At 40.1% G+C, this 26,848-nt stretch overlaps 1 protein-coding gene and 1 non-coding gene across 2 annotated transcripts; one reads left to right on the top strand and one right to left on the bottom strand.

Annotated features, from left to right (window-relative positions):
* Nucleotides 1-25,720, bottom strand: CUNH12orf66 (chromosome unknown C12orf66 homolog). The gene is made up of 3 exons (XM_033221399.1): nucleotides 25,387-25,720; nucleotides 19,213-19,498; nucleotides 1-3,575 (listed from the first exon to the last, which is right to left on the bottom strand). The coding sequence occupies exons 1-3, from the start codon at nucleotides 25,619-25,621 to the stop codon at nucleotides 2,759-2,761; spliced, it is 1,338 nt and encodes a 445-aa protein (XP_033077290.1). The 5' UTR covers nucleotides 25,622-25,720; the 3' UTR covers nucleotides 1-2,758.
* Nucleotides 7,493-7,603, top strand: LOC117091167. Its single transcript, XR_004440287.1, has one exon. It is a non-coding gene; the product is annotated as a U6 spliceosomal RNA (small nuclear RNA).
* Nucleotides 25,721-26,848: the final 1,128 nt, after the last annotated feature.

The following is a 26,848-nucleotide window of genomic DNA, read 5'->3' as shown; positions in this document are numbered from 1 at the left end:
TGCAGATTTACTCTTTTAATTAGCAAAACACAGACTTTACAGAACTCATTACTGTATTTAGAGAATAAATCTCAGAGTAAAATGACCTTGTTTCTTGACTTCAACCAAATTATGTGGGTTTTTTTATAATTAGAAAACTTTATTGAAGAGCTTAAGAAATAATTTAAGTATCAATATTGAATCTTCAAAAACTCCTCCAGTAAGTCTATGACAGCTGCACAGTAATTCATAAATATATATTGTCTTAGATTTTCTTAATATTCACATCTGCCTTCTGCTCTTTCAAATTCTTTTTGTGTTTATGCTTAAAGATAGACATACAATTCAAGTATGTTCAGGTGAGGACTGGTTATTTAAATAGCATATATATGCTTTACATCAGGGTTCCACTGAAGCATATATTCTTCTAGGTATTTGGGGGACTCTGTCATTAAGGCTAATGGTGATTTAATCTAAGAGGAAAAAAATGAAAAAAACACATGCATACCAAGGAATATTTTTCAGTTTCTTGGCAAAACACAAAAGAGAGGAAAAGTGATTTGACTTTTTAGCTCCAGTTGCTTTCAATTTCTTAGGTAAGGTCAATGTAGAATCTGCTGAGTTTTTTTTATAGAACCTGAGTGAATAAAATGCAGAGGTAAATCACTACTTTCTATTTAAAGCAAACTGGCTTTTTACAAAGCTTATGACCATTTTTAAAGAAGAAGAAGGGAGGCTAGGTGCAGTGGTGTATGCTTATAATCCCAGTGCTTTGGGAGGCCGAGGTGGGAACCTCATGTGAGTTCAGGAGTTTGAGACCAGCCTGAGCAACACAGTGAAACCCAGGTGTGATGGCTCATGCCTGTAATCCCAGCTACTTGGGAGGCTGATGTGGGAAGATCACTTGAGCCCAGGAGGGTAAGGCTGCAGTGAGCCATGATTGTGCCACTGTACTCCAGCCTGGACAATGGGACAAGACCCTGTCTTGAAAAAAAAAAAGGAAAAAAACATGTTCTTCCCAGAAAATAAAAAATAGGCCAGAGTTTCTTGGTTCTTCTTCTTCTTTTTTTTTTTTGAGACAGGTCTCACTCTTTCACCTAGGCTGGAGTGCAGTTGCACAATCTCAGCTCACTGCATCCTCTGCCTCTCAGGTTCAAGCGATTCTCTTGCTTCAGCCTCCAGAGTAACTGGGATTACAGTCGCCCGCCACCACACTCGTGGCTAATTTTTGTATTTTTAGTAGAGAGGGGGTTTCATCATGTTGGCCAGGCTGATCTCGAACTCCTGATCAACTCCTCATGTGATCTGCGCTTCTCAGCCTCCCAAAGGACTGGGATTACAGGCGTGCACCACCGTACCTGGCTGGTTCTTCTTTATTGTGCCAGGCAGTCCACCCTAGGTGGGCAGGCTTCCTACGTGGACTCCGAGGGGTTCTCTGGTCTCTGCTGACGTTGCTGGCATACCTGCTGTGGACACCCAGTAAAACAGTGGCTCCATACAATCATGAGAAAAAAGATGAATGTGACCATTACATTTCACACAGGCTTTGAAGGAACCATCAAACCAGTAACAACTCAATTACTCTTTGTGGCTTCTTTTTATTTTGAATCAATAATCTAGAAGTGAAGGTCTGCACAGCCCATTATGCCTTCACTGATCCACCTACTTCCCATGAACACCTGCTGAAGGAAAGGGATAAGGCAGCATGTGCTAAGATGCAGTGCTGCTTCTAAACACAATTTGTAGGGGGCAGGCATGAAACCCACTTTCAGAAGTACTTAAGTACTGAGGTGATTACTCAACTATGAAAAGGTCTTTCAGGCGCACAACTGATTTTTAGCAGGTGCAGGGTATGAAGACCTTCATTGTGATTTTATAAAAGTAGGCTATGTTGCATGAGTATCTAAAAGCGGCTGAAAAACCGACTGCATGCTTTTAAGCCTAAAAATAACCCAGGACTAGAGCCAAACATGTACATTTCAGCAGAAAAGTGATAAACAGAAAGCAAAGTGGGTAATATGCTGAAGAATGAAGAAAGCCCACATGATGGCTTATGCTGACTTTAAAACTGAGTGAAACATTCAAGCATTAAAGAAGTCAAAACAAATGCAGTTAGGTGTATATATCACCCCAAAAGAACCTATGGCTATTAAAGCTGCCATGAGGATCTTCTGAACTGTTAAAACCTTACTTATGTTATGCTACCAATCTGATTCACCTTCAGTTTCAATAACTGATAGAAATTTCTTACCAAGACCCTCATTTTGGCATCATAAATGTTAACTTGTAGCTCAGAATCATAAAACTACTAACTCCATATTCATTTGCTAATTTATGAGACAGAAAACATACAGTCCTTAATTCTAAAAAGGCCATTTAATATCTCACCCCTATTACTCTTCCAAGGAGGGAAACAGAGAGGGTGTCCGGAATTGCAGTAGAACACATTTAGAACAACAGAAAAACATATGGGGAAAAAAAAAACCCAATAAATATTCAATCTACAAGAAATATAGGAAAATAGGGGGAAATACTGCAACTACTTCACTGTACCATGGAGATGCATGGTAGCCCATGACCACTTCCTGGATTACTCTTTGGATACTCAATTCAATTGGCCTTAATTGCTTATAAAGTGTGCAACACAGGGAGGATCTGTCTTTAATTTAGTTCTGAAAGAGGCATGAGTGGACATAAACTCTAATCACAGACCACCGTAGATCATTAGGGCAATTAAGAACAGTTTCTAGTCTTGAAACCCCTCCACACAAATCACCTGCTAACCTTTGGATCCGGGTTTCAGACTTGCAAACACTTTGGGGTTCTTAAGGGCAAGTGAGAGTTCATTGAGGAAGGAAATAAAGTGGGAGTCTCTCTCAGATTTCTTTGACTCAAAAATGACGACAATGGTAAAGTGAGGTTCCGGGCGGGTTAGGAAGTAGGTACTCTGAACTTTGTCGTCATAGAAGTGGACCACTTTCTCCAAGCTGTTCAGATCAGATGTGCGGTCCGTCATGATCATGATGACATTGGGCCAGTGCATGACTGGCCTGTCGCTGGGCAGAGACACTACAGCTGGATACTGGTCCACACCCTTGGGGGCCTCTCTGTAGGAATGGGGGTGGTGATAACCATGACCCTGAAAACTCTCAGAACCCCTGTTGTCAAAAATTAAGGACACATTGGCAGCGTCATATTTCCTGATGAAGCTGGAAATCTTTCCAAAAAAGTCTGGGTTAGCTTTTGCTGTCAACGTTTTCATTTCTGAAGCAGTAGTTTGTCGGCTCAGAGCCTCATGAAAGTAAAAGCTAAACTTGGCAAGAAGCATGTTTTTGAGTTTCATCAGCCAAAGGAAAAGGTGTGGAGGCTGCACGGCCTTCTGAGACTGCCCTCCAAACAGATGTTTCTTGGTCTCCCGCTGTTTCTCAAAGATCTGGCCCCAGGTCTGTAGCTTGGTGTGCGCACTGTGTAAATTAACCAGAGACGGGAGGAACTTCCACTCTGAGACCTGGGCCTGAGCTTTCAGGAGATGACACAGGACGTCAACTTCCAGCTGGAAACTGCTTTCCAAAGGACTGAGAATTGGGTGGTGAAATCTAAAGGGGAGAGAGAAATTAATAGAGATACGTGGAAATATTACTTCACTTGCCACACTGACATTTTTCTAACCACAAACCAACAATATGGCCAAACAAATAATATTATGTTTCAGGACAGGGGAAGAAAAGACAGAAGAACTACACGCTGATTTATTTTAAAATTCTGATATAATTTCACCATTTCAAAATTATATCAACATCATATTTTCCTGTGGAAATAGCCTGAGAATAGTGGCCACTTTCTTTTCAACAACAGAAATACCGAATTAGCTACAATTCATTTTTTTTAAAATTCATTTTAGACTGGGTCTTGCTCTGTCACCCAGGCTGGAGTGCAGTTGTGCAATCATGGCTCACTGCAGCTTAATTCCTGGGCTCAAGTGAGCCTCTCGCCTTAGCATCCCAAGCAGCTGAGAATATAGGCACACGCTCCATTTTCTGTGGAGACAAGGTCTCCCTGTGTTGCCCAGGCTGGTTTCAAACCCTAAGTGTTCTTCCTGCCTTGGTCTCTCAAAGTGCTGGGATTACAGGTGTGGGCCACCATGCCTGGCCTAAATGAGCTATAATTCTTTCTGAGTGTATTTTATTTATTCTGGGAATTGTATGACTAAAACAATCATTGAAACAAGGCATGCTCTTTTCAGAGTGTGGTCCTAAAGAGGCGGAGGTAAAACAAAAAAATCACTAAAACATCTATTGAATGTGTAGATGACACATATAAACTCATTTAATGTTCACAGTAATGCCATGAGGTACTAAACCTGTATTGCAGATGAGAGTACATACTATAAGCTTATATGGAAAACACAGTAGATAAAATAAATGTTTATTAAAGAAATAGAGCATTTATTAGACAGTCCTTATTCAATCCTGGTTCCCAAATTCCCTTCATCTTTAATTAGTTAAAAACAAAATGGTGGCCAGCCTGGCCAACATGGTGAAACCCCATCCTTACTAAAAATACAAAAATTAGCCAGGCATGGTGGCACGTGACTGTAATCCCAGCTACTCGGAAGGCTGAGGCACGAGAATTGCTTGAACCTGGGGTGGCGAGGTTGCAGTGAGCTGAGATCGCGCCACTAAACTCCAGCCTGGGCGACAGAGCAAGACTCTGTCTCAAACAAACAAACAAACAAATGGTGACCCAATAAGAAATAGCTAATACTTCAATCACTTTCCATTTATCTTAGGATAAAACCCCAAATCCGTAAAAAGGCCTAGAAGGCACTGAATAATGTAGTCCCTTCCCAGTTTGAGTCACATTCTTATTCTTCTCACTTTCTCCAGATATTAATTAAATAACTGAAAATGTAACTATACTACAAGGAGTTCAAGACAGTAGTGCAATTTCATTTCCACTTGTCCTAGACAAAACGTATACAAGTTTTTGAAGCTGGGCACAGTGGCTTATTCCTGTAAACCCAGCACTTTGGGAGGCAGAGGCGGGTGGACTGCTTGAGCCCAGAAGTTCATGAGACCAGCCTGGACAACATGGAAAAACCCCATCTCTACAAAACATTCAAAAATTAGTCAAGTGTGGTGGTGTGCACCTGTGGCCCCAGCTACTCAACTCAGAAGGCTGAGGTGGGAAGATCACCTGAGCCCAGCAAGGCTGAGGTAGTGGGCTGTGATTGCACTACTGTGCTTGACAGAGGGAGACCCTGTCTCCAAAAAAAGTTTTTGACTATGATCTATAGTAAAAAAAACACTTTATATTGTGACCAAGTACCTGCACACATAAATATTATTTTATTTCAATATTTTCTTATTATGTACAATGTACTCTGCTAAATTTCTCCTTGAGTCATAATGTTCTAGAGGCAAAGGAGTGAATAGAGGAGGCAGCTATTACTTCCGCCATTAATACTTTCTAATATATGTTAAATATATTTTATTTTCTACTTGATATTTTCTAATATATATTAAATATATATTATTTTCTACTATATATATTAAATCAGATTAGCAACTCACTAAGTTAACTTTATAACCCATGGATTACTACCTGCTGTTTGTAAAACACTGTTCTACTTCACATGTAATAGTAATGTTTAGAGGGAAAAGAACATGATGTGGGACATCCTCTCTTCTAGGCACAGGGAAAAAAGGGCAAGTTCAGGGACCCTAGAAAAGTGACAGCATGACCCATTTTCATCAATACTGTACTTCTTCCTTATTTTTCAGGTCTCCTCGTCAGTCACTTCTCTAGAAAAGCCTTCTCTGTCTACTTCCAGACGAGGTCAGGTTCCCCAGTTACATCCTCTCATTTCCTAATACCTCTCTCCCACTTCAGTAGTCTGACCATGCAGTTTCTCAGGAAAACAGACATATGGCCCACCCTAGTTTTAATTCCTCCTAAAGTGGAAGTAATAGCTGCCTCCTCTATTCGCTCTTTTGTCTATCCAGAACATTATGACTCAATCAGAAATTTAGTCAATGTGGTGACCAACTATGTAAAGATATGAATACAAGTCTCTGCCTCATTAACTCTGCCTGCTGGTTATGGGCTGAACGAAGTTCTATAACAGTGGAATAGAATGGCAGGGAGAGTCCTTTCTGTACAGACCACATGGAGCTTTCTTGCTCAGTTTCTCTTCTGAGAAACGCCTAGCGGCTGCCAGGCCTAATACATGCTCCTTCTCCAGAAGTCTACATCAAGCGCTTACACTCTTCCTAAAGATTCACAGCACCTGCAGAGGCTGCGGAATCACCTCAGCAAGTGATCCCACTGTAAAGGCAGGGGAAGTACTTGTATTTATTGAGCACATTATATGTTCCAGGCACTATGGTAGATGATCTACAGGCCTGAGTGCATTTGATCACTTCATTCTTAATGAGATGGACGCTTCTCACACTATTTTGGCTGCTGGTGAAAAAGAACATGCTGGTTATCAAGTAAACAATTAGAAAAAAAAATCACAAGTATATCTAGGATTTTTGTTTAAATCTACTTAAATACTAATTAAAAGGATTACAGTTAAGAGAATCCATACTAGGTTGGATATTATAAGAGATAAACCGATTATCATGTGAAATGTCGTTATTCATGTTATCTGCATTTTACATCAACATCCTTCCAGCTGAGGCAGCTAAAACATTGGTGAGATCAAGTCTAATAATATACACAATCCATGGAATACTATGCAGCCATAAAAAGGAACATGGATGAAGCTATAAGCCATTATCCTTAGCAAACTAATGTTAGTAGGAACAGAAAACTAAACACTGCATGTTCTCACTTATAAGTAGGAGCTGAACAATGAGAACACGTGGACACAGGGAGGGGACCAACATACACTGGGGACTACTTGGGGAGGGAGGTGCCGGAGAGAGCATAAGGGAAAAGAGTTAACGCATGCTGGACTTAATACCTAGGTGATGGGTTAACAGGCGCAGCAAACCACCACAGCACATGTTTACCTATGTAACAAACCTGCACATCCTGCACATGTACCCTAGAACTTAAAAAATTAAAGTAAAAAAATAAATAAATACACAAAAAATCAGAAAGATAAACCAGATCTCAAATCTTCTAGCTTACGCATTCAATTAATTTGGACTTTTCAAACATTATATATTTTAGAATGAACACTAAGAAAGTTCAGGCTGAGATCAGTTGCTCATATCTGTAATCTTAGCACTTTGGGAGACCAAAGCAGGAGGATCATTAGGAGCCCAGGAGTTTGAAACCGGCCTGGGCAACACAGTGAGACCCCTGTCTCTACAAAAACTTAAAGTATAAAAAAATTAGCGAGGCCTGGTAGAGTGCGCCTGTAGGCCTAGATACTTGGGAGGCTGAAGTGGGAGGATTGCTTGAGCCTAGGAGGTTGAGGCTGCAGTGAGCCATGATCACACCACTGTACTCCAGCATGGACAGCAGAGTGAGACCCTGTCTTGAAAGAAAAATAAAAAAAGCTCACTTCAGCAGCACATATACCGAAATTGGAATGATACAGAGAAGATTAGCATGTCCCCTATACAAGGATAACACTTTTTTAAAAAATCTACTTAAATACTCTATTTTTTTCAAATGTTTTAAATGCACACATGCAAAACCCCATTATAGAGTAAGTCTCAAAATCTTTGAATTGTAAGAAAGCCACCTTAGCTTTTAGGCCCCTTGACACTTATAAGCATTAAATATCACAAACCTCTATAATCATGGCTATTAGGAAAATCTGCCCAGGAACTAGGACCATAGTAAGACTGTTAATCACAGGATTAACGACATGAAATTAGAGAAAATTCTGGTACAAATAACACTATTGTTATCTTTCTACTGCTTTTGGCTGGAAATCATCATTTATAGGCAATGCTCTCCTTAAGAGGACATAAATTCCCTGTCCAAACCTTCAGAAAGAATTCCGAACAAGCTCTTCCATAACATACACTAAAAGTGCTTAGGTGCTCAACATTTATTAAAGATAAATGTGAATGTTGAAGCTATTTTTCAACCTCAAGAAGAGCTAAAAATTCATGTTAATGTTAGTCTGCCAAGACTTAGAGATTAGCATTATGATGTATCATTTCCCTGTTTCCACTGCCATGTGCCTCATAGCTATTCACAACTCGTATTATAGGAGGCTCTGTTAAATGGTTGTAATCCAAAAATATCCACCTAAGCTACGGCAGCAAGATTGAAAGAGTCTGAATAGTCTTAATACAGAATAAATTAACAACTATTTGCAGAGATCATCTGCTCTGAGGAAAGGAAGGAAGGAAAAAGGGAAGGAAGGAAGGAAGGAAAAAGGGAAGGAAGGAAGGAAAAAAGGAAGGAAGGAAGGAAGGAAGGAAGTCTCCATAGAATAGAGGAAAATATAAATGAATGGATTTGTGTAATATTCTAATGAAACACTAAACTCCACTTTAGAAACACTGCCTTTCTCCTTTGCAAATCTGCACCATGGAGTTCTTTCCAAAAGGTGTATGTTCTTATTTGTTTATTGATTGATTGATTGATTTATAGGCAGGGTCTCACTGCACAGCTCCATGCAGCATGAACCTTCCAGGTTCAAGGAATCCTTCCACCTCAGCTCCCTTAGCAGCTGGGACTACAGGCACACACCACCACACCCAGCTAATTTTTTAAGTTTTTGTAGAGATAGGGTCTTGCTGTTTCCCAGGGTGGTCTTGAACTCCTAGCCTCAAGCAATCCTCTTGCTTTAGCCTCCCAAAGTTCTGGGATTACAGGTGTGAGCCACCAAGCCAGGCCAAAATGATAAATTTTTTTTTTCACATGTGCAGAACGTGCAGCTTTGTTACATAGGCATATGTGTACCACAGTGGTCTGCTGCACCCAAAATGATAAATTTTATGTTATGTACATTTTACCATGACAAAACAAAATCTGTAACATCTTTTCATTTAAACAACTTGTTTACTAATTCTTAAATACCAATACATTGAAGATATAAAAAAATTACCCAGAGATGTGCCCTACTGGACCTTCCATGGCAGAAGGAGGCATTTATAATGAATACAAAGTAGAAACTAGTACATTTATTATGAATAAAATAACATTTCAGAGGAAGGAACAATTCCCTTTGGTCAAAAGATTGTGGAAGCCATAGAGGAGATGGCATTTGAATTGCGCCATGATGCTTAAAATAGCTAAGAGGCAGAAACAACTCCAATGCTCACTGACAAATGAATGGATAAAGAAAATATGGTACATACATACAAATGGAATATTACTCAGCCTTAAAAAAAGAAGGAAATCCTGTCACACGCTACAACATGGGTGAACCTCATGGACATTATCGTAACTAAAATAAGTCAGTCACAAAAAGACAAATACTATATGATTCTGCTTATATGTGATATCCAGAGTAGTCAGACTCATGGAAACAGAAAACAGAACAGTGGTTGCCCAGGGCTGGGAGGGGGAAAATGTTGGTCAATGAGTATAGGGTTTCAGTGAGGTGAGATGAAAATATTCTAAAGATCTACTACAAAAGACTATGAATATACTTAACACTACTGAACTGGATACATAAACAAAGTTAAAATGATAAATATGCTGGAGGCGGTGGCCTATGCCTGTAATCCCAGCACTTTGGGAGGCTGAGATGGGCGGGTGCCTTGAACTCACGAGTTCAAGACCAGCCTGGGCAACATGGCAAAACCCCATCTCTACAAAAATACAAAAATTAGCTAGCCATGGTGATATGCAAGTATAGTCCCAGCTACTCAGGAGGCTGAGGCAGGAGAATCGCTTGAGCCGGGGAAGTGGAGGTTACAGTGAGCTGAGATCAGGCCACTGTATTCCAGCCAAGGTGATAGAGCCAAATCTTGTCTCAAAAAAAAAAAATGGTAAATTTGATATTATGCATTTTTTTTAACAAAATAGAAAAGCAGGGGGAAGAGTAGGCAGGATTTTGCCATATGAAGATAGGGTCTTGATTTTCCAGCCCCAATCTTCTCCCATTCATGATTCCTCACCCTTTGTTTTGTAACTTTGCAGCTCCTTTCCTACCGATGGAATATGGACTGGGCCACCTAACTTGCTTTGGCCAAAGAGATGCTAACAGATTGGATGCAAGCAAAGGCTTAAAATGAGCTTAGCTGGGTCATACTTTTGCGCTTTGGACATTGCTACTGGGTAGCTACTTACCCTCCAACCTTAGGCTCAGAATGAACACATGTGGAGCAGACCCAAGCCCAAAGCTCACAGTAAAAAGTCAAACCCAGTGAAACAAACAGTGTTAAGCAGAGCTACCCACTTGAACCTTGCTCAGGTCAGCCAACCCTAGTAGGCCCGCAAATCCACAAGTGTAAATTTGGAGGTCTGTTATGCAGACTTATTGTGGCAATAGCAAACTGATACATGATAGAACAATAAAAGGACATTCTGAGCATAAAAATAACAGGATCCTAAGCAGAGAGGTAGGAAATGGCAAATCCTTATGAGGAACATATTGAGTATCAGACTATGGGCTGTTTTTGGACTCCTGCTTAAAATCCTCAATGATCTCTCTCTCTCTCTCTCTCTCTCTCTCTCTCTCTCTCACAGAATCTCACTCTGTTGCCTAGGCTGGAGTGCACTGGTGCAATCGCAGCTCAATGCAGCCTCCACCTCCCGGGTTCAGGTGATACTCCTGCCTCAGTATCCCAAGTACCTGGGATTACAGGCACACCACCACACCTGTAAATAATTTCTGTATTTTTAGTAGAGATGGGGTTTCGCCATGTTGGCCAGGCTGGTCTCAAACTCCTGACCTCAAGTGATCTGCCCGCCTTGGCCTCCCAAAGTGCTGGGATTACACGCATTAGACACTGCGCCTGGCTCTTTTTAAGTTTCTTTCTTTGTAGTAAGAATTTGGCTGCAATGTAAAGCACTTGATGGGAGGTAGCAGATGAATTTGAAAAGATAGGCTGGAGCACTATCACGGAAGACTTTGAAGGTCTTCACTATTAAAATCTAAGCATGTCAAATGCCTAGGAGAGATTGCATTCCACAGAAATTGCACTACTATTAGTTTTGCTTATTAAATTTTCATTGAGCAATAATTAACCTTGTTAACTATACACATGCAACTAACAAAATGTCTTATTAACAGCCTTATCATCAAAAATCTTTTTTTGACGAAAAGTGGGCATAAGGGCTAAATCGTAGTTCTGCCTTTTGTGAGAAATTTGTGAATTAAAGCATTCGGATCAAGAAAGTGTACTTCCTAAAATGCAAACAAATATATGTAGATCAATATTTTAATGTTCTTTAAATTCTAGCTATAAAATTATTATTTAAGAATTAAAATCAGCCGGGCGCGGTGGCTCAAGCCTGTAATCACAGCACTTTGGGAGGCTGAGACGGGCGGATCACGAGGTCAGGAGATCGAGACCATCCTGGCTAACATGGTGAAACCCCATCCCTACTAAAAAAATACAAAAAAACTAGCCGGGTGAGGTGGCGAGCGCCTACAATCCCAGCTACTCGGGAGGCTGAGGCAGCAGAATGGCGTAAACCTGGGAAGTGGAGCTTGCAGTGAGCTGAGATCCGGCCACTGCACTCCAGCCTGGGCAACAGAGCAAGACTCCGTCTCGAAAAACAACAACAACAACAACAACAAAAGAATTAAAATCACGGAATGGTTTATTATTGCCATACCATAGAGTTTTTTTAATGTTCTAGAATGCATAAGTGATGGCTTCCTTCTTTCTTTAAAAGTATTATTTCTTAATATTATAGTCTGGATTTAGGAGAGTAAATATTAATTTGCATTTACAATCTATCTTGCAAACTTGTTTTAACCATGAAACAGAAAAATTAGCCAGAATTTTCTTTTATACCCACAAAACAATAAATAAATGTGTAAAAACTTCTGCAGAATCAGAAAATGTTCCATTGGTGCTTCTTTGGAAAACAAAAACAAAAACAAAAACCCAAGTTCTACTGCTCCTCAAAAGTACTCAAGGAACAGCAGATACTGTGACCTTATACAAGCTAAGTTCATGTTTCTTCTGCTACATGGCACACGATTAAACTTATATAATAATATTTTTATTATAGTTCAATTTGTTAATAATTCAATTTGAAATGCAGAATCACAAATGACTGTGATTCCTAAACAAGAACTTATATATGCTTAATAATGTTATAAACTGGCCAGGTGCAGTGGCTCACACCTATAATCCTATAGGGGGTTGATTATCTGAGATCAGGGGTTTGAGACCAGCTTGGCCAACATGGTAAAACCCGGTCTCTACTAAAAATACAAAAATTAGCTGGGCATGGTAGCAGGCGCCTGTAATCCCAGCTACTTTGGAGGCTGAGGCAGGAGAATCACTTGAACCCAGGAGGCGGAGGTTGCAGTGAGCTGAGATTGCACCATTGCACTCCAGCCTGGGCAACAAAAGCAAAACTCCATTTCAAAATAAAAGTTATAAATTTACCAAAAAAGGAAGCCTTTTTTAATACCATTCTACTGTGAACATAACTGGCTTTCAGAAGAAAAAAAACCACAATATACTTTCCATTCATCTGTGAAAGCAGACTAGACACTGCAATAACTCATACAGGATCTACATGTTAAATCAAGGCCAGAGGTTTAGATTCCATGCTATTCATTACACTCATTAATTTTTTAATACAAAGGAGTTTCAGCATTTGAAGCATAGTACTATTCACAAAATTTGTTATAAGAGTTCTGACATGGATCAGCTACACTGGGACATTCCCTGAAAGATAAATGGATCCTTTGGGAAGAGGTTTAACTTTTTCAATACAACAGAATACCAAAATATGAATTATTTCTTTAGAACACTGAAACCATAAAAGAGAAATGTTTGGTGTAGCACAGATGCCAGATCAAAAAGTCTACAGAAAAAAGCACGTTAACCTAGCAAAGGGCAAAATCATGTTAGTTGATACATAAAGGAATCCCACTTCCCAAAGAAAATCATTATACAGAAGGTCAACTTTTCAGAATTCCTTGAAGAATTTATGTTGTTCAAATTAACCCAAAGCCTCTAATTTAGATCATTTTCAGGCTAGGATGTGTCTGTGATCAGTCATTCCCTATTAATTAGAGAAAGGCCGCATGGGTGGAAGATGGATATTGTTTAGATGAAAAAAGACATCTCTTGTCCATACTGTAATCCAGTTCCATCCAACTCCATCAATATCCACTCAGAGGATGAGGGTTACAACTAAGAACTGCCCTAAGAACTTTGAAAATTAAATCTGCAGGGAAAAGGAGAAACTCCTAAGGCTCTGGGAAGTGGGGTGTTTCAAAGAAGGTTTACAGATGATAGGGCCTTGGTGCGTGGCTTACACCAGTAATCCCAGCACTGTGGAAGGCCAAGGCAGGAGGACGGCTTGAACGCAGGAGTTCAAGACTAGCCTGGGCAATATAGCAAGACCCTGTCTCTCTGCAAAAAAAAATAAAATAATTATCCAGGGGTGGTGGCATGCTCCTGTAGTCCTAGCCACTTGGCAGACTGAGGTGCAAGGATCACTTCAGCCCAGGCAGTCGAGGCTACAGTGAGCCAAGATAGCACCAATGAACTCTAGCCTGGGTGACAGAACAAGACCTCATCTCAAAATAAATAATGATATGGCACAAATTTAAAATAATTAATACTAATCATTCCTAGGAGACACACACATACACATGTATACACACACATCAGTAAGGTTCAGTATCTGTTCTATCTTGGAGTTGACATCTTTCTCTTAGTTACCCAATTTTTTTGTGTGCAGACCATGTATCATTATCACAGGGAACTTTGAAAACAGAGGTTTCTGGGCACATAACCAGAACCACTAAATTTTATCCTCTTAGGAAAGAGGAGGAAGGGCTCAGGGATGGGTATTTTTCTTAAGCTTCCCAAAGAGCTCAGCAAACCACTTTTACATTAGCATTTGGGAATCACTACATGAGATCTCTTCCCCTTAGGAATCATATCCTTACTGTACTTCAGTTTTGGGGCTTCAAAAAACCATTTTATTAAAAGAAAACATACTAATCAGATTGGAGGAAGAAATATTTCCAAAAATATAAAATTTTTAAATGGTTTAAAAAAGTAAGTGTATATACTTATATGCATAGCCTATTTCTCAGGAATGACAGCAAGAACTTGCTAACTTTAGGTTGGGCACAGCAACTCACACCAATCCTAGCACTTTGGAAGGCTGAGGTGGGAGGATCATTTGAGGTCAGGAGTTCAAGACCAGCCTGACCAACATGGTAAACCCCATTTCTACTAAAGATACAAAAAAAATTAGCCAAGCATGGTGGTGTATGCCTGTAATTTCAGCTACTTGGGAGGCGGAGGCAGCAGAATCGCTTGAATCCCGGAGGTGGAGGTTGCAGTGAGCCAAGATCGTGCCACTGCACTCCAGCCTGCGCAACACAGCAAGACTCCATCTTTAAAAAAAAGAAAAAAAAAAACCCTGCTAACTTTAGTTGCGTCTTAAAGACAGGAACTAAGTGGCTAAGGGGAAGGAAGAATACTTTCCATTGTGTTACACTTTATAAATGTTGATCCATGTGAACATATTACATATCAAACAATAAATAAAAAGAAAATTTAGAATATGTCACAAAAATCAAAGAGCTATGACAATAAAAAATAACAAGCAACTATAAAGAATATTTTAGAGACAACTGGGGAAATCTGAACATGGGCTATGTATTATACAAAGGCAGAAAATCAGTGTTAGATTTCCTGAATGTAAAAACTGTTTTTTTCATTCAAAATTATGTTATGATTATGTATGGTTCTTAGAAGACAAAATCTGAGTATGTAGGAGGAAAGCATCATGAAGATTGCATTTTACTTCCAAATAATTCAGGGAAGTACAATCATATACAGTAATAAGGCAAATGTGGCAAAATGTTAACAATTTGTGAACAAAGGTGAAGGATAGTTACATGTTCATTGTAAAAAAATTTTTTTTTAGTAATAGCTTTACTCTTAATTACTTCATGTACCATCCTTTTAAAGTGTACAATTCAATGGTTTTAATATATTTGCAGAATTGCGCAACCATCACCACGATCAATTTTAGAAAAGTCTCATGGTCCCCAAAAAAGCAATCCCCCAAAAAGCAATCCTGTGCCCATTAGCAATCACTCCTCCTTCCCCTCCAACTCCTGGCAACCATTTTCTGTGACTATGAATTTGTAGTCTATTTTCTGTGTCTATGACTTTGCCTGTTCTGGATATTTCACATAATGGAAATTATGTGATTTCCATGTGGTCTTTTATGACTAGCTTCTTTCACTTAGCACAATGCTCTCAAGGTTAATCTATGTTGTTGCATGTGTCAGTACTTCATTCCTTTTTATTGCTGAATAATATTCCATTGTATGGATATACCACATTTATTTATCCATTCATCCATTGGTCAATGGACATTTGGGTTGTTTCTGCCCATTGGCTATTATAAATAATGCTGCTATGAACATTCATGTCAATGTTTTTATGTGTGGTCATATGTTTTCATTTTTCTTGGATCTATACCTAGGAGTAAAATTGCTGATCACATGGTAACTATGTTCATTATACGATACTTGCAACTTTTTATAGCATTAAAAATTTCAAAATAAAAAATTAGAGGAAAACTTTTATAAAGAAAGAATAGGCTGGACACAGTAGCTCACTCCTGTAATCCCAGCACTTTGTGAGGCCAAGGTGGGTGGATTGCTTCAGTTCAGGAGTTTGAGACCAGCCTGGGCAATATGGAGAAACCCTGTCTCTACCAAAAATACAAAAAAATTAGCCAGGCATGGTGGTGCACACCTGTGGTCACAGTGGCTTGGTGGGCTGGGGTGGGAAGGTCGCTGAGCCCCGGAGGTGGAGGTTGCAGTTTGCTGAGATCATGCCACTGCACTCCAGCCTGGGCAACAGAGCGAGACCACCTCAAAAAAAAAAAAAAGAAAGAAAGAAAGAAGAGTAACATAATAGTATATTAACCAAACTATCTTACACTCAGAAATAATATGTATATATGTGGTTGTAGGTAGCACACAACTCATTCCTAGTAAGAGAATGCAGTAAATGCTTCCTACGTCTTCTGAAGAACTAATTTATTGACTTGCAAAATGATCAGCAAAGAGCAATTATTTATCTGGACTAGATAAAAAATATCTTGATTTTTAATAACATGCAATGATGCATACAGAAAAGAATATGGGCTCTGAAGTCACACAGCTAAGCTGTATGACTCTAAGCAAAGTGTTCAACTTCTCTGGAACTCTATAAATCGTGTACTATTTTACACCTATACTTCAAATCAGGTAACAGAGAAGAAGGTCTTGCATAGTGTCTGGCACACAGTACTTGCTCAACACATGCTAATTTCCTTCAGAATAGGTATATATAAATATTCCCCCCACCACTACCTTTTCCTACAAGATGAAAAATCAGTTGTTGTTTTATTAAAGAACAATGACATTTTAGTTTTCAAACCATAAAACTGTATGAGTCTACTTCCAAGTTGTTTTATTTCTGGCCTTTCGTCTGAGCTCTAGACCCCCATTTCCAACTGCCTGCTAAATCTTTACTCGAAAATCTGCTAGCAACTCACACTCAACTTGCCCCAATTTTAGCTTACCACCTTCCTTCTAAACCAGCTCCTCTTCAGTTCCTCTTGTCTCTTCAATTCTGTAAACACTATTATCACTGGAGGGGCAAAACCTAAGTATCATCTTTCACAGCCAGCTCTCATTATTCCCACCATCCTGTTGACAAGACTTATAGCCTTCTTGTCAGCATCTCTTTTCCCACTGTCTTGCAACCATGAGGCCCTCCTACCGCCTATTAGGCTACCCTCGTAGCCTGCTACACTAACCTTTTCTCCTGTAACCTCTCGCTTCACCATCCCATTACACACACAGTGACACAGTAATTAGTCTAAGATGAGAACATGATACTCCCTGTTCAAAACTTTTCATGGTTCCCCACTACTTACCAAATTAAGTAAAAATTTTCAACCTGGAACACAACTATTCACTCATTTCTTCAATAAACATCTATCGAGCATCTATTATATGCTAGGCTCTGTTGCAGGTGCTAAAGGCACAGCAGCTGTGATGGAGCTCACATTCTAGTTTTTGAGAAAAAGAAAGAAAAAACACCCTAAACAAACAACAGTAACTTCAGATGGCAATAAATCAGGAGAATAAGATCATGACTAAAAGCAGAATAGTTTTGGTAGGATAGTGAGAGAAGGTTTCTCCAAACCAAGACTTAAAGATGAAAAGACAACTACAGTAAGAACTTTCCAGGGAGAAAGACTTGCAAGTAACAAAACCCTGAGGCTTTTTTGTATTCTGAAATATCCTACCATCTCAAAACACCTGCTGTCTTCTTTCCTACAGTTGCTTTCGAAATCCTACCTGCCATTAAAAGCTCAACTTGGCTGGGCGTGGTGGCTCATACCTGTAATCCCAGCACTTTGGGAGGCCGAGGCAGGTGTATCACAAGGTCAGGAGTTCGAGACCAGCCTGACCAACATGGTGAAACCCCATCTCTACTAAAAATACAAAAAAAATTAGCCTGGCCTGGTGGCATGCACCTGTAATCTCAGCTACTCAGGAGACTGAGGCAGGAAAATCGCTTGAACCCAGGAGGCGGAGGTTGCAGTAAGCCAAGATTGTGCCACTGCCCTCCAGCCTGGGCGACAGAGTAAGACTCCATCTCAAAAAAAAAAAAAAAAAAAAAAGCTCAGATTCTACATTCTCCATGAAGTTTCCTTGAATATTCCAACTTTGCTCCCTTCCCCCATTCCATTAATCAGATGGGTATTTGCCTTCATCTAGGAATATGAATTAACATATCCACCTTTCTCTTTAAGCAAACATATCTGAACTCATATATCCACAGGAGTGAAATCCTTCAAATAAATCATTTTCCATTCAGTCCAACATACAATTACTAAGTGCCTACTATGTGCAAGGCACTATTTCAGGCTGCAGGCTCTAGGGACACAAAAATAAAACTGAGTAATTCATTTCACTGACTTTCAGTCACTTTCAGGCACTCACAATGCTTCTGAAATTCTTTTGGTATTGCTTTTTGTGCCAGGCAGTGGGTGGCACATCACAAACATTCTCATTTCTTTATCAGCAGCAATGTCCTTCCAATAAAAGCAATTTTCCAGTTGACCAACATTTTTTAAAAAAATACTTAAATTTGGTTCCAAATAACTCTTTGGCCACTCAAAAATACTTGTCCTCCTTAAAAGTAGATGCCTGCCTCCACTAAGAATACTTAAAATGAAATCTAAACTCTATGGCACAAACTCTACAAGCAATTACAAAGGAGTTTCCAACACATGTTAAATAATGGGCTTGTTCAAAGGAATGAGCAGATAACTCACTGATTACTTTAAAAGGGACAACATTTGTTTGAATAATAATTTGTTAAAAATTCACACTATTTTCAGCCAGGCGCATTGGCTCACACCTGTAATCCCAGCACTTTGGGAGGTGAAGGCAGGTGGATCACTTGAGGTCAGGAGTTCAAGACCAGCCTGGCCAATATGGTGAGACTCTGTCTCTACCAAAAAAAAAAAAAAGAAAGAAAATATAAAAATTAGCTGGGCGTGGTGGCGTGCACCTGTAATCCCACCTACTCAGGAGGCTGAGGCAGGAAAACTGCTTGAACCCAGGAGGCGGAGGTTGCAGTGAGCTGAGATCATGCTACTGCACTCCAGCCTGGGCAACAGGGTGGGATTTCGTCTCAAAAAAAAAAAAAAAAAAAAAAAAATATATATATATATATACACACACACACACACACACACACATATATATATAGATTCATATTATTTTACTATGTTACAATTTGGTTTCCAGAAAAAAGAAATTCCTATTATTTTATATACAATTCTCTTGTTGTATGAACTCTTTCCTAAGCAGCAAAATCAGTTATAATACAAGTTTTATGATTACTTCATTCTCGGTCTTTTGCTATGGCTTAGCAGCCAGTATAGTGTTAATAAGACCAATGAAGGTGCCTAATGTATACCTGTTGATTAATGAATATGCACAAAATGTAATCCAGTTATTTATTTCACAGTTATTTCATCACAGATTTTCATTAACAGTGTGGAGAAAAACTCTTGAGCTTGTGTGGGATTAATAGGACAGCCACGTTTTCTCCCTCCCTCCTCCCCCACACTGACCTGGAGCTGTATTTTTTCAGGATGGCATCCAAAAGGCCAACGAGCTCTTCAGCATTGATGAACTTCTGTGTGCTGAGGGTGTACATCTTCTCATAGAAGTCTGCGATCTCCATCCGAGCCTGAACAAAGAAGCAGAGCTGCTCTGACAGGTGGGAAAGGAGTTCTTCTACTTGAGGAGCAGTCCCACCCAGGGCACCACGGCCAGTCACCACCTTCTTCAGCTCATTATGTAAGGAAGTATAGATGGTGCGGATGGAATCCTTCCTGCTGAAGAAAGACTGGCCCCCTGGTAGCCAAAAGACATAAGCACATGACAAGTAAGAAGGAGAAACTGTAAGTATCAAACACCTACCAGCATCCAAAAGCAAAGAATCCAAACCCACTGAGCTCCATAAGTTTTCATCTACCATATTCTCTGTCTCCTATGATTGAGATATAAATCAATACTTTATGATTCATAATTTCCCTAAGGAAAAAGCTAAACGAATACCTGATAGAATTCATTACTGTAGCAATGGACCTGTGTACGATTTGCTTACCCATGTACCAATTCTCCCCCAACTCAATTCAATGAGGATTCAGATTTACTTCAGAGCATAATTAACCTAGCAAATAACACCAAATGGAACTAAAAAGGCTACCTTTAACATAGATGTATTCAAAACAAAAGAACACACAAATTATGAAACACGATTGTTATTCCTGATATCGCACAATTTTTTGTTTCTGCTTTAGAGTTGTATTTTCCTTTGAATCTTATCTTTTAGATCATACCAGAAAATTGCATACATACATATATATTCCCTCTATGCAAGAAAACAGACTACTGGGATCCCAGGAGAATAAAGAAAATCTTAGCACTCTTGACAGACTGACACTATATGTTATAAATAATACGCACCACACTGTGAATTATTAAGACCAGGAACCAATTATAAATAACCGCTGCTTTAACTAGAGGGCTCCAAAGGAAATCATCAAAAAATAAAACCAAAAACATCTTTTCATAGCTAAAAAGGATCAGATAGCATAGATATCATTTACTCACTTCTGCAGTTAAACATGACCAATTATATTTCTAATTATACAGTCAGCTTCATGGATGTTTCCTCAAGCAATTCTGCACCCACCAAAGGGCCAGAGGCACAGAGGCAAGATATTAGGAAAATGAAAAGAAACAGGGCAGGTTTAAAACAGTGATTTCTAGGAATATAAAAAAAAATCTCAGAGATGGACAATAGTTTACATTTTCTCTTCAATTAATTTACTATTATAAACATATACCTATAATTAGGAATAAAAATTATTTATCAAGGCATTTGTAAAACATCCTCTTAATAAATGAACCATTTCACAATATTGATTTTAATTCTTTGCTCGGTTTATGTTTCAAGAAATGAACCTTCTTTCCCTTACTACTGGGGCAACCAACTTGTCCTAGTTTACCCAGGACTTTCCAGGTTTTAGCACTAGAAGTTTAGCTTCTCAGGAAATCTTTATAAGGTTTTAAAACAAAGTCCCACATCCTAGAAATCCCTCAGCCCTGGGCAAATTTGAAGAGTTGGTTACCCTACTTATTTCTGAACCCCAGACAAACTACTGATACTTTGAAAAGTGTTTTTCCAATATACTGTCTAAACCAGGGGTGTCCAATCTTTTGGCTTCCCTGGGCTACATTAGAAGAAGAATTGTCTTGGGGCACATATAAAATATGCTAACACTAACCACAGCTGATGAGAAAAAAAAACGTACAAAAAATCTCATACTGTTTTAAGAAACTTTAGCCGGGCATGGTGGCTCATGCCTGTAATCCCAGCACTTTGGGAGGCCAAGGCGAGTGGAACACCTGAGGTCAGGAGTTTGAGACCAGCCTGGCCAACATGGTGAAACCCCGTCTCTACTAAAAATACAAAAAAATTGGCCGGACATGGTGGTGGGTGCCTGTAATCCTAGTCACTTGGGAGACTGAGGTAGGAGAATCACTTGAACCTGGGAGGCAGAGGTTGCAGTGTGCCGAAATCGTGTCACAGCACTCCAGCCTGGGCAACAAAGCGAAACTCCATCTCAAAAAAAAAAAGAGAGAAAGTTTATGAATTTGTGTTGGGCTTCATTCAAAGCCATCCTGGACTGCATGTGGCTCGCAGGCCATAGGTTGGACAAGCTTGTTTCAAACAGATTGAGTAGCTGGCATATCATTTCTCCAACTAACACCATCAAAATCTATATGGGTACAGGTGGACCAGCTGTGACACCAATATCCCATATGGAACTGTTCCCTGCAAGGTTTGCCTTCCTCCCATACCAATATTCAGTTTAGTTCTGCTGATTTTGTAGAGTGAAGGGTACAACATAAATAGGCCTCTGTGCCCACATCTAGGATAAAACTTCTCAGCTTAGGAGGGGAATAAGAGTGTCATATAAAACCCAAAAGCTGTGGAGGTCTGAAAGACTTGGTTTCAAACTCCAGCTCCCATGATTACAGACTATGTTGATGTGCAAACTACTGAACCACTTTGAGCTTTAGTTGTCATTTTTAACATAAAACTGGTGATAGAGATAAAAAAACAAAATGAAATAACATTTCTATGTATGTATGTAATGTGCCTGGAACAAAGCATATATTCTATAATACTAATCCGTTTCCCTTCTACTTATAACTGATACATCTTTTAAAATTCCTAATAATAATACATAATTGAGCTTCTGAAACTGTGGTGAACTGTGAGCTTCAAGTACTACAAAAAGAATAGCTATCTAGTACTGTTAAACAGGGTGGCCTTGGTGAAAATTTCAACTTCGCATTGAAAAAGGGGTATCATCTGTCTCTAGGACTTATGGGAGGAGAAAAAAAAGGATACCTAACTTCATCAGATTACCCTTATCTGGGGGAATGGAAACACTACATAAATACAAAGAATACCTTTAAAAGCTTATCGATAAATGCTAATCACCAGTATGTGAAACCAAGTAAAGTGAAACTACTACAAGGAAGAGACAGACCATCAACACATTTCTTTCAAACAGTTCTCTTTTCTCAAACCTCTCAGGAACCCAATCCTATCTGCTCACTATCTTGGTTTGGAATATCCAGTGGGGTTTTGTGCTGGAAAACAAGGAATCAGAAACATTCAACTTCTTTCTCTTTTCAATATTTTGAATTTATAAAATATGATTACTCTGAATGATTTCTAGAAGGCTCTAGTTATAAATGCTCAAATTTCTCAAGATTTCAACAGTTTATCTCATATCATGAAATTTTAAGTGTATCAAAGGAACGTGTAAAACATCTTGGGCATTTTATTCTCCAACTTCTTGCTAATAATAATTTTTAAACATCAGTTCTCAAGTTAAGTCATTTTCTACTATGCTAAATTTCAGCAACCCAAGGTTGAGGAAACTCTCCAGTAATGAAACAAAGAGAAGAAAAGTATGACCTTCTAAAATTCTCCACAGGCATTAAGTCAGCATATTTTAATCACTGATCCTTCCCCAAATAGGTATTACTCTCTCTTAAAGGAAAGAGAAGGAACCAAGATAAGGGCCCTACTTGAAGTTTTTCAGTAACAGGATCAAGACAGGAACTTTAGAAAGCTCCCTGTCAAGGTCTATCCTTTGTCTAAAGGCCCTGCTTGCTTCTTTAATCAGGATTCACTGCTAAGGCCTCAAATAAACACCATCCATAACAGAGGTTAAAAAAAAGACTCACTTTTTACTTGAAATTTGCTAGGAGAGTAGATATCTTAAGTATTCTCACAATACACACACGAAGGAAGGAAGGAAGGAAGAAAGGAAAAGGAAGGAAGGAAGGAAGGAAGGAAGAAAGGAAGGAGGGAAACGAAACTATGTAAGGTGATGGATATACTAAGTAGCTTGATTGTGGTGACCATTTCACAATTTATATATACATCAAAACATCAAGTTGTACATCTTAAATATATATAATTTTATTATCAATTATATCTCAGTAAGGCTAAAAAAAACTTTCCAGAATTATGTTTTAAATTTTTTAAAAGCATGCATAAACTTTTTGTTTTGCTTTCTAAAGAAAACTATATAAATGTTCTAATGAGCAAAGTAGTTGGAGAACATGGGAATGTTTTAAATGGCAACACGAAAGTTTTCTTCTTAAGTTTTTAAGAAAATAGACAGTAAACCTGATAAAAGTCACATTGTAAGCACACTGATATCATATACACTTCAGTACCAAAAAAAAAGTGCTAAGATAAAATTTAAATTCCGGAACTTGTGTTTATGTGTTAATAAGTTATGAAGCATTAAATATACCATTTTCAGTATATTTACTCAGAAGTGAGGAGCCCACCTAGGAATCTAACAGTGCCTGGGCATGTTTCACAAAACCAAATGTTGTGTAGATCAGTTTCAAGGCATAGCTCTCATGCTCACCCATGCCAGCTGGGGTTCAAGCAGAACTAATCAATTTACAAATTGAGGACCACTTTACAGAATCCAAGTCAGAGACAGTAAAGATCTTACATACATATTCTTACGCACAGGCAGCCAGTTCTGTTTACGTAAAAACCTGACTCATTCAACTTAAAACTAGAGTAGCAGATTTTTTTTAATGGAGTCAATAAATAGACTTTAGAAAATTCAACTGAACCCACTCAGGTTATATGCAAAATTATATGTACATATATATTTTTCTGGAGAGTAAGTACACAGCTTTCATCAAATTCCCATGGATAAGTTAATTAAAAAAAAAGAAAAAGCAAAGAATCATGGCACTTGAATCAGTCACCATTCTTTGAGGTGGGGGAGTCTAAAAACAACTAAAACTGCCTAAATATAACCTGCCTTCAGTATTACAGCTAGAATCCACCCCATTTTCACATATATAAAAAACATATATATGTAGATATACATAAATTATAATTTTCATACATTTTTAATAAGTTATATGAACGCAAACTCAATCTGACAGTTCAAGGGCAGATATTTTGGTTTGGACTCTATCATCTACCCAACACAAGTGCATATATAATTCGCTAATCTATAGCAAGGGGAATAATAACACCATAGCAGCAACTGCAAATTTGTGAGAAATGCCATTGTAAAAAGGGGAGAAAAAAATAAGGTGAAACTATCTGACCAGTTTCTGCTAATAAATTAGCATACTAAGTAAGTATGTATAAATCAACATACTTGCTACAGCAATTACGATCTCAGGAAGACCTGTCGCTTGAGTGTTTACTGAAAGCTCAGTAAGACGTACATGGTCACCTTCAAGCAATACAAGGAAAGTAGAGGGCTGGTTAGGGAACGGGGGCGGTGGATCAAAATGAAATCTACCCCAATTTTACATTTCTATTCTCTGTATTTTATATACGTGTCTTTCACTCACATCAGCCCTCATGCTTCTGAAAACTGAAGAGTCTAAAACAGGTCAAGTACTGACTCTAAAATCCCTAGGATTCAAATATATTTATTTGTCATAATTAAGCAGTAATATTATTTTGTATGCATAATCCATGCCTTTTACATCTATTATTTCCTGCTCATCTACTTATACTTATTGCTTCTACTAGTAAAAATCAGTTGAATCAGCTCTTGAATCTTATTTTCAGAGGCAAGATGTACATGAGGTGCTAAGAGTGTTAACCATTTTCCCCTTAAGTCTCCTCTTACTAGTGTTAGGCATATTTCTTGCCTTTCCTGCCCAGTATTCATTTGTTACTTTAGTCATTAAATATGTATTGGAGGACTATGAAGACGGGGTAGGACTCCAAATGTGACTCTCGGGCCTTAACCTTAAGAGGCCACACAACAGTGTTCCGTAATAAAACTAGGTTGTTTTGCAAAGTTTTGCTCTTCTGGCTGCAGCGTCACTAATTAAAACAATGAAGACAAAGTTTGATTAACTTCTCATTTGTGACATCAATCCATGCACGAGGCAAAGGGGCAAACCCTTCGGTTTGGGTCACAGCCCTGCAAAGAGCATCTACCCAGTTCGCCAATCTATCAGCAGCGCAGGCCGGTGGGCGGGGCTTTTGGAAGCCCAGGGAAGGAAAGGAACGGTGGGAGGAGACCTGGGAATGCCGAGTCGAGCCTGCGATTAGAAGTGACACAGAGACGGGAAACCCAAGCCACTGCCGACTGGGCAATATACCCCCTTTCCTTCCTCCTCAAGGGGCTCGGGGGGCGGGGCGGAGGTACCTAGTTTCTGCCCCAGGTAGGTGAGGCTGTGATAGACCTTCTCGGCCGCGGCCAGGTGCGCCAAGGCCGCCAGGAGCGACAGCCAGCTGCCCCCCGCGCTCTTGTTGGCCTCTCGTTCCTTCTCCACATTGTCCTTAGCCTTGTCGTAAGAGAAGATACCCAGGTGAGAGAAGAATGTCTCCAGCACCGCCTGTTCCACCGGTACCGGGGCGGCCAGCGGGATAGACTCCCCCATGCGAGCTGCGCCCCAGCTCGACCCACGTGGCTCTCCTCCGCCTCGCACTTCCGGGTTCTGAGGGAACGGGCTTGCGCACAAGCGTGCGTGCGCGTGACCGCCTCCACCGGCGGGCTCGTGAGCGCGCCGCCGCCGGGACCGCTCCTGGGCCTTAGAGAAGACGCGGATAAGGACCAAGGAAAGAGGGAGGTAGCTGTTCCTGAGCTCCTTCGGCGCTTCGGCTCCTACAGCTCTGACTATTCGGACCCTCAGGGTAGAACGGGAGGCGGCCAGTTCTCTGCTCTAAGGAGTTGCCTGCGCTCTGAGGTGAGCTGATAGGCCCCTCCCTGTGAGGGTCGTCAGCGCTGGTGACGTCATGCAAACGTGACGTCAACTCTGGCCAGAACATCTGGCCTGGGCTCGCCAGGCGCCTCGCTGGGCCGGCTGGGAGATGGGGAAGTGCCTGGAGTTGTGCTCACACTCACAGCAGGGACCCTAGTCAGCCCTGCCAGCTTCTGCACCAGCTCAGGGAAGTGATTTGCTGAGGTTAGAAGACTGAAGGGTAAAGGTTAATCTCCTCACCATTGACTAGTTTTCGTGACATCACACACCGTCGGTTAACTCTCACTTGTATCCCGTTCTAGTTCTCCCGGGTCTGTGTTAGCCCAGCAGCTAACAAGCAGAGCCCCTGGCCCAAACTACATTCACCTTCCTTAAAAAGTTACCTTTTTTGGCCGGGCGCGATGGCTCAAGCCTGTAATCCCAGCACTTCGGGAGGCCGAGACGGGCGGATCACGAGGTCAGGAGATCGAGACCATCCTGGCTAACATGGTGAAACCCCCTCTCTACTAAAAACTACAAAAAACTATCCGGGCGAGGGGGCGGGCGCCTGTAGTCCCAGCTACTCGGGAGGCGGAGGCAGGAGAATGGCGTAAACACGGGAGGCGGAGCTTGCAGTGAGCTGAGATCCGGCCACTGCACTCCAGGCTGGGCGACAGAGCGAGACTCCTTCTCAAAAAAAAGAAGAAAAAAGGAGTCTCGCTCTGTCGCCCAGGCTGGAGTGCAGTGGTGAGATCTCGGCTCACTGCAGCCTCCACCTCCCGGGTTCAAACGATTTTCCTGCCTCAACCTCCCTAGTAGCTGGGATTACAGGATAGCGCCACCACAGCTGGCTAATTTTCGTATTTTTAATAGAGACAGGGTTTCACCATGTTGGCCACGCTGGTCTTAACTCCTGGCTTCAAATGA

The sequence above is a fragment of the Trachypithecus francoisi genome, unplaced genomic scaffold, assembly GCF_009764315.1.
Source record: "Trachypithecus francoisi isolate TF-2019V2 unplaced genomic scaffold, Tfra_2.0 Lachesis_group11, whole genome shotgun sequence".
Lineage (NCBI taxonomy): Eukaryota > Metazoa > Chordata > Mammalia > Primates > Cercopithecidae > Trachypithecus > Trachypithecus francoisi.
The sequence above is the reverse complement of the archived record's forward strand: the minus strand, read 5'-3'. Positions and strand labels throughout refer to the sequence as shown.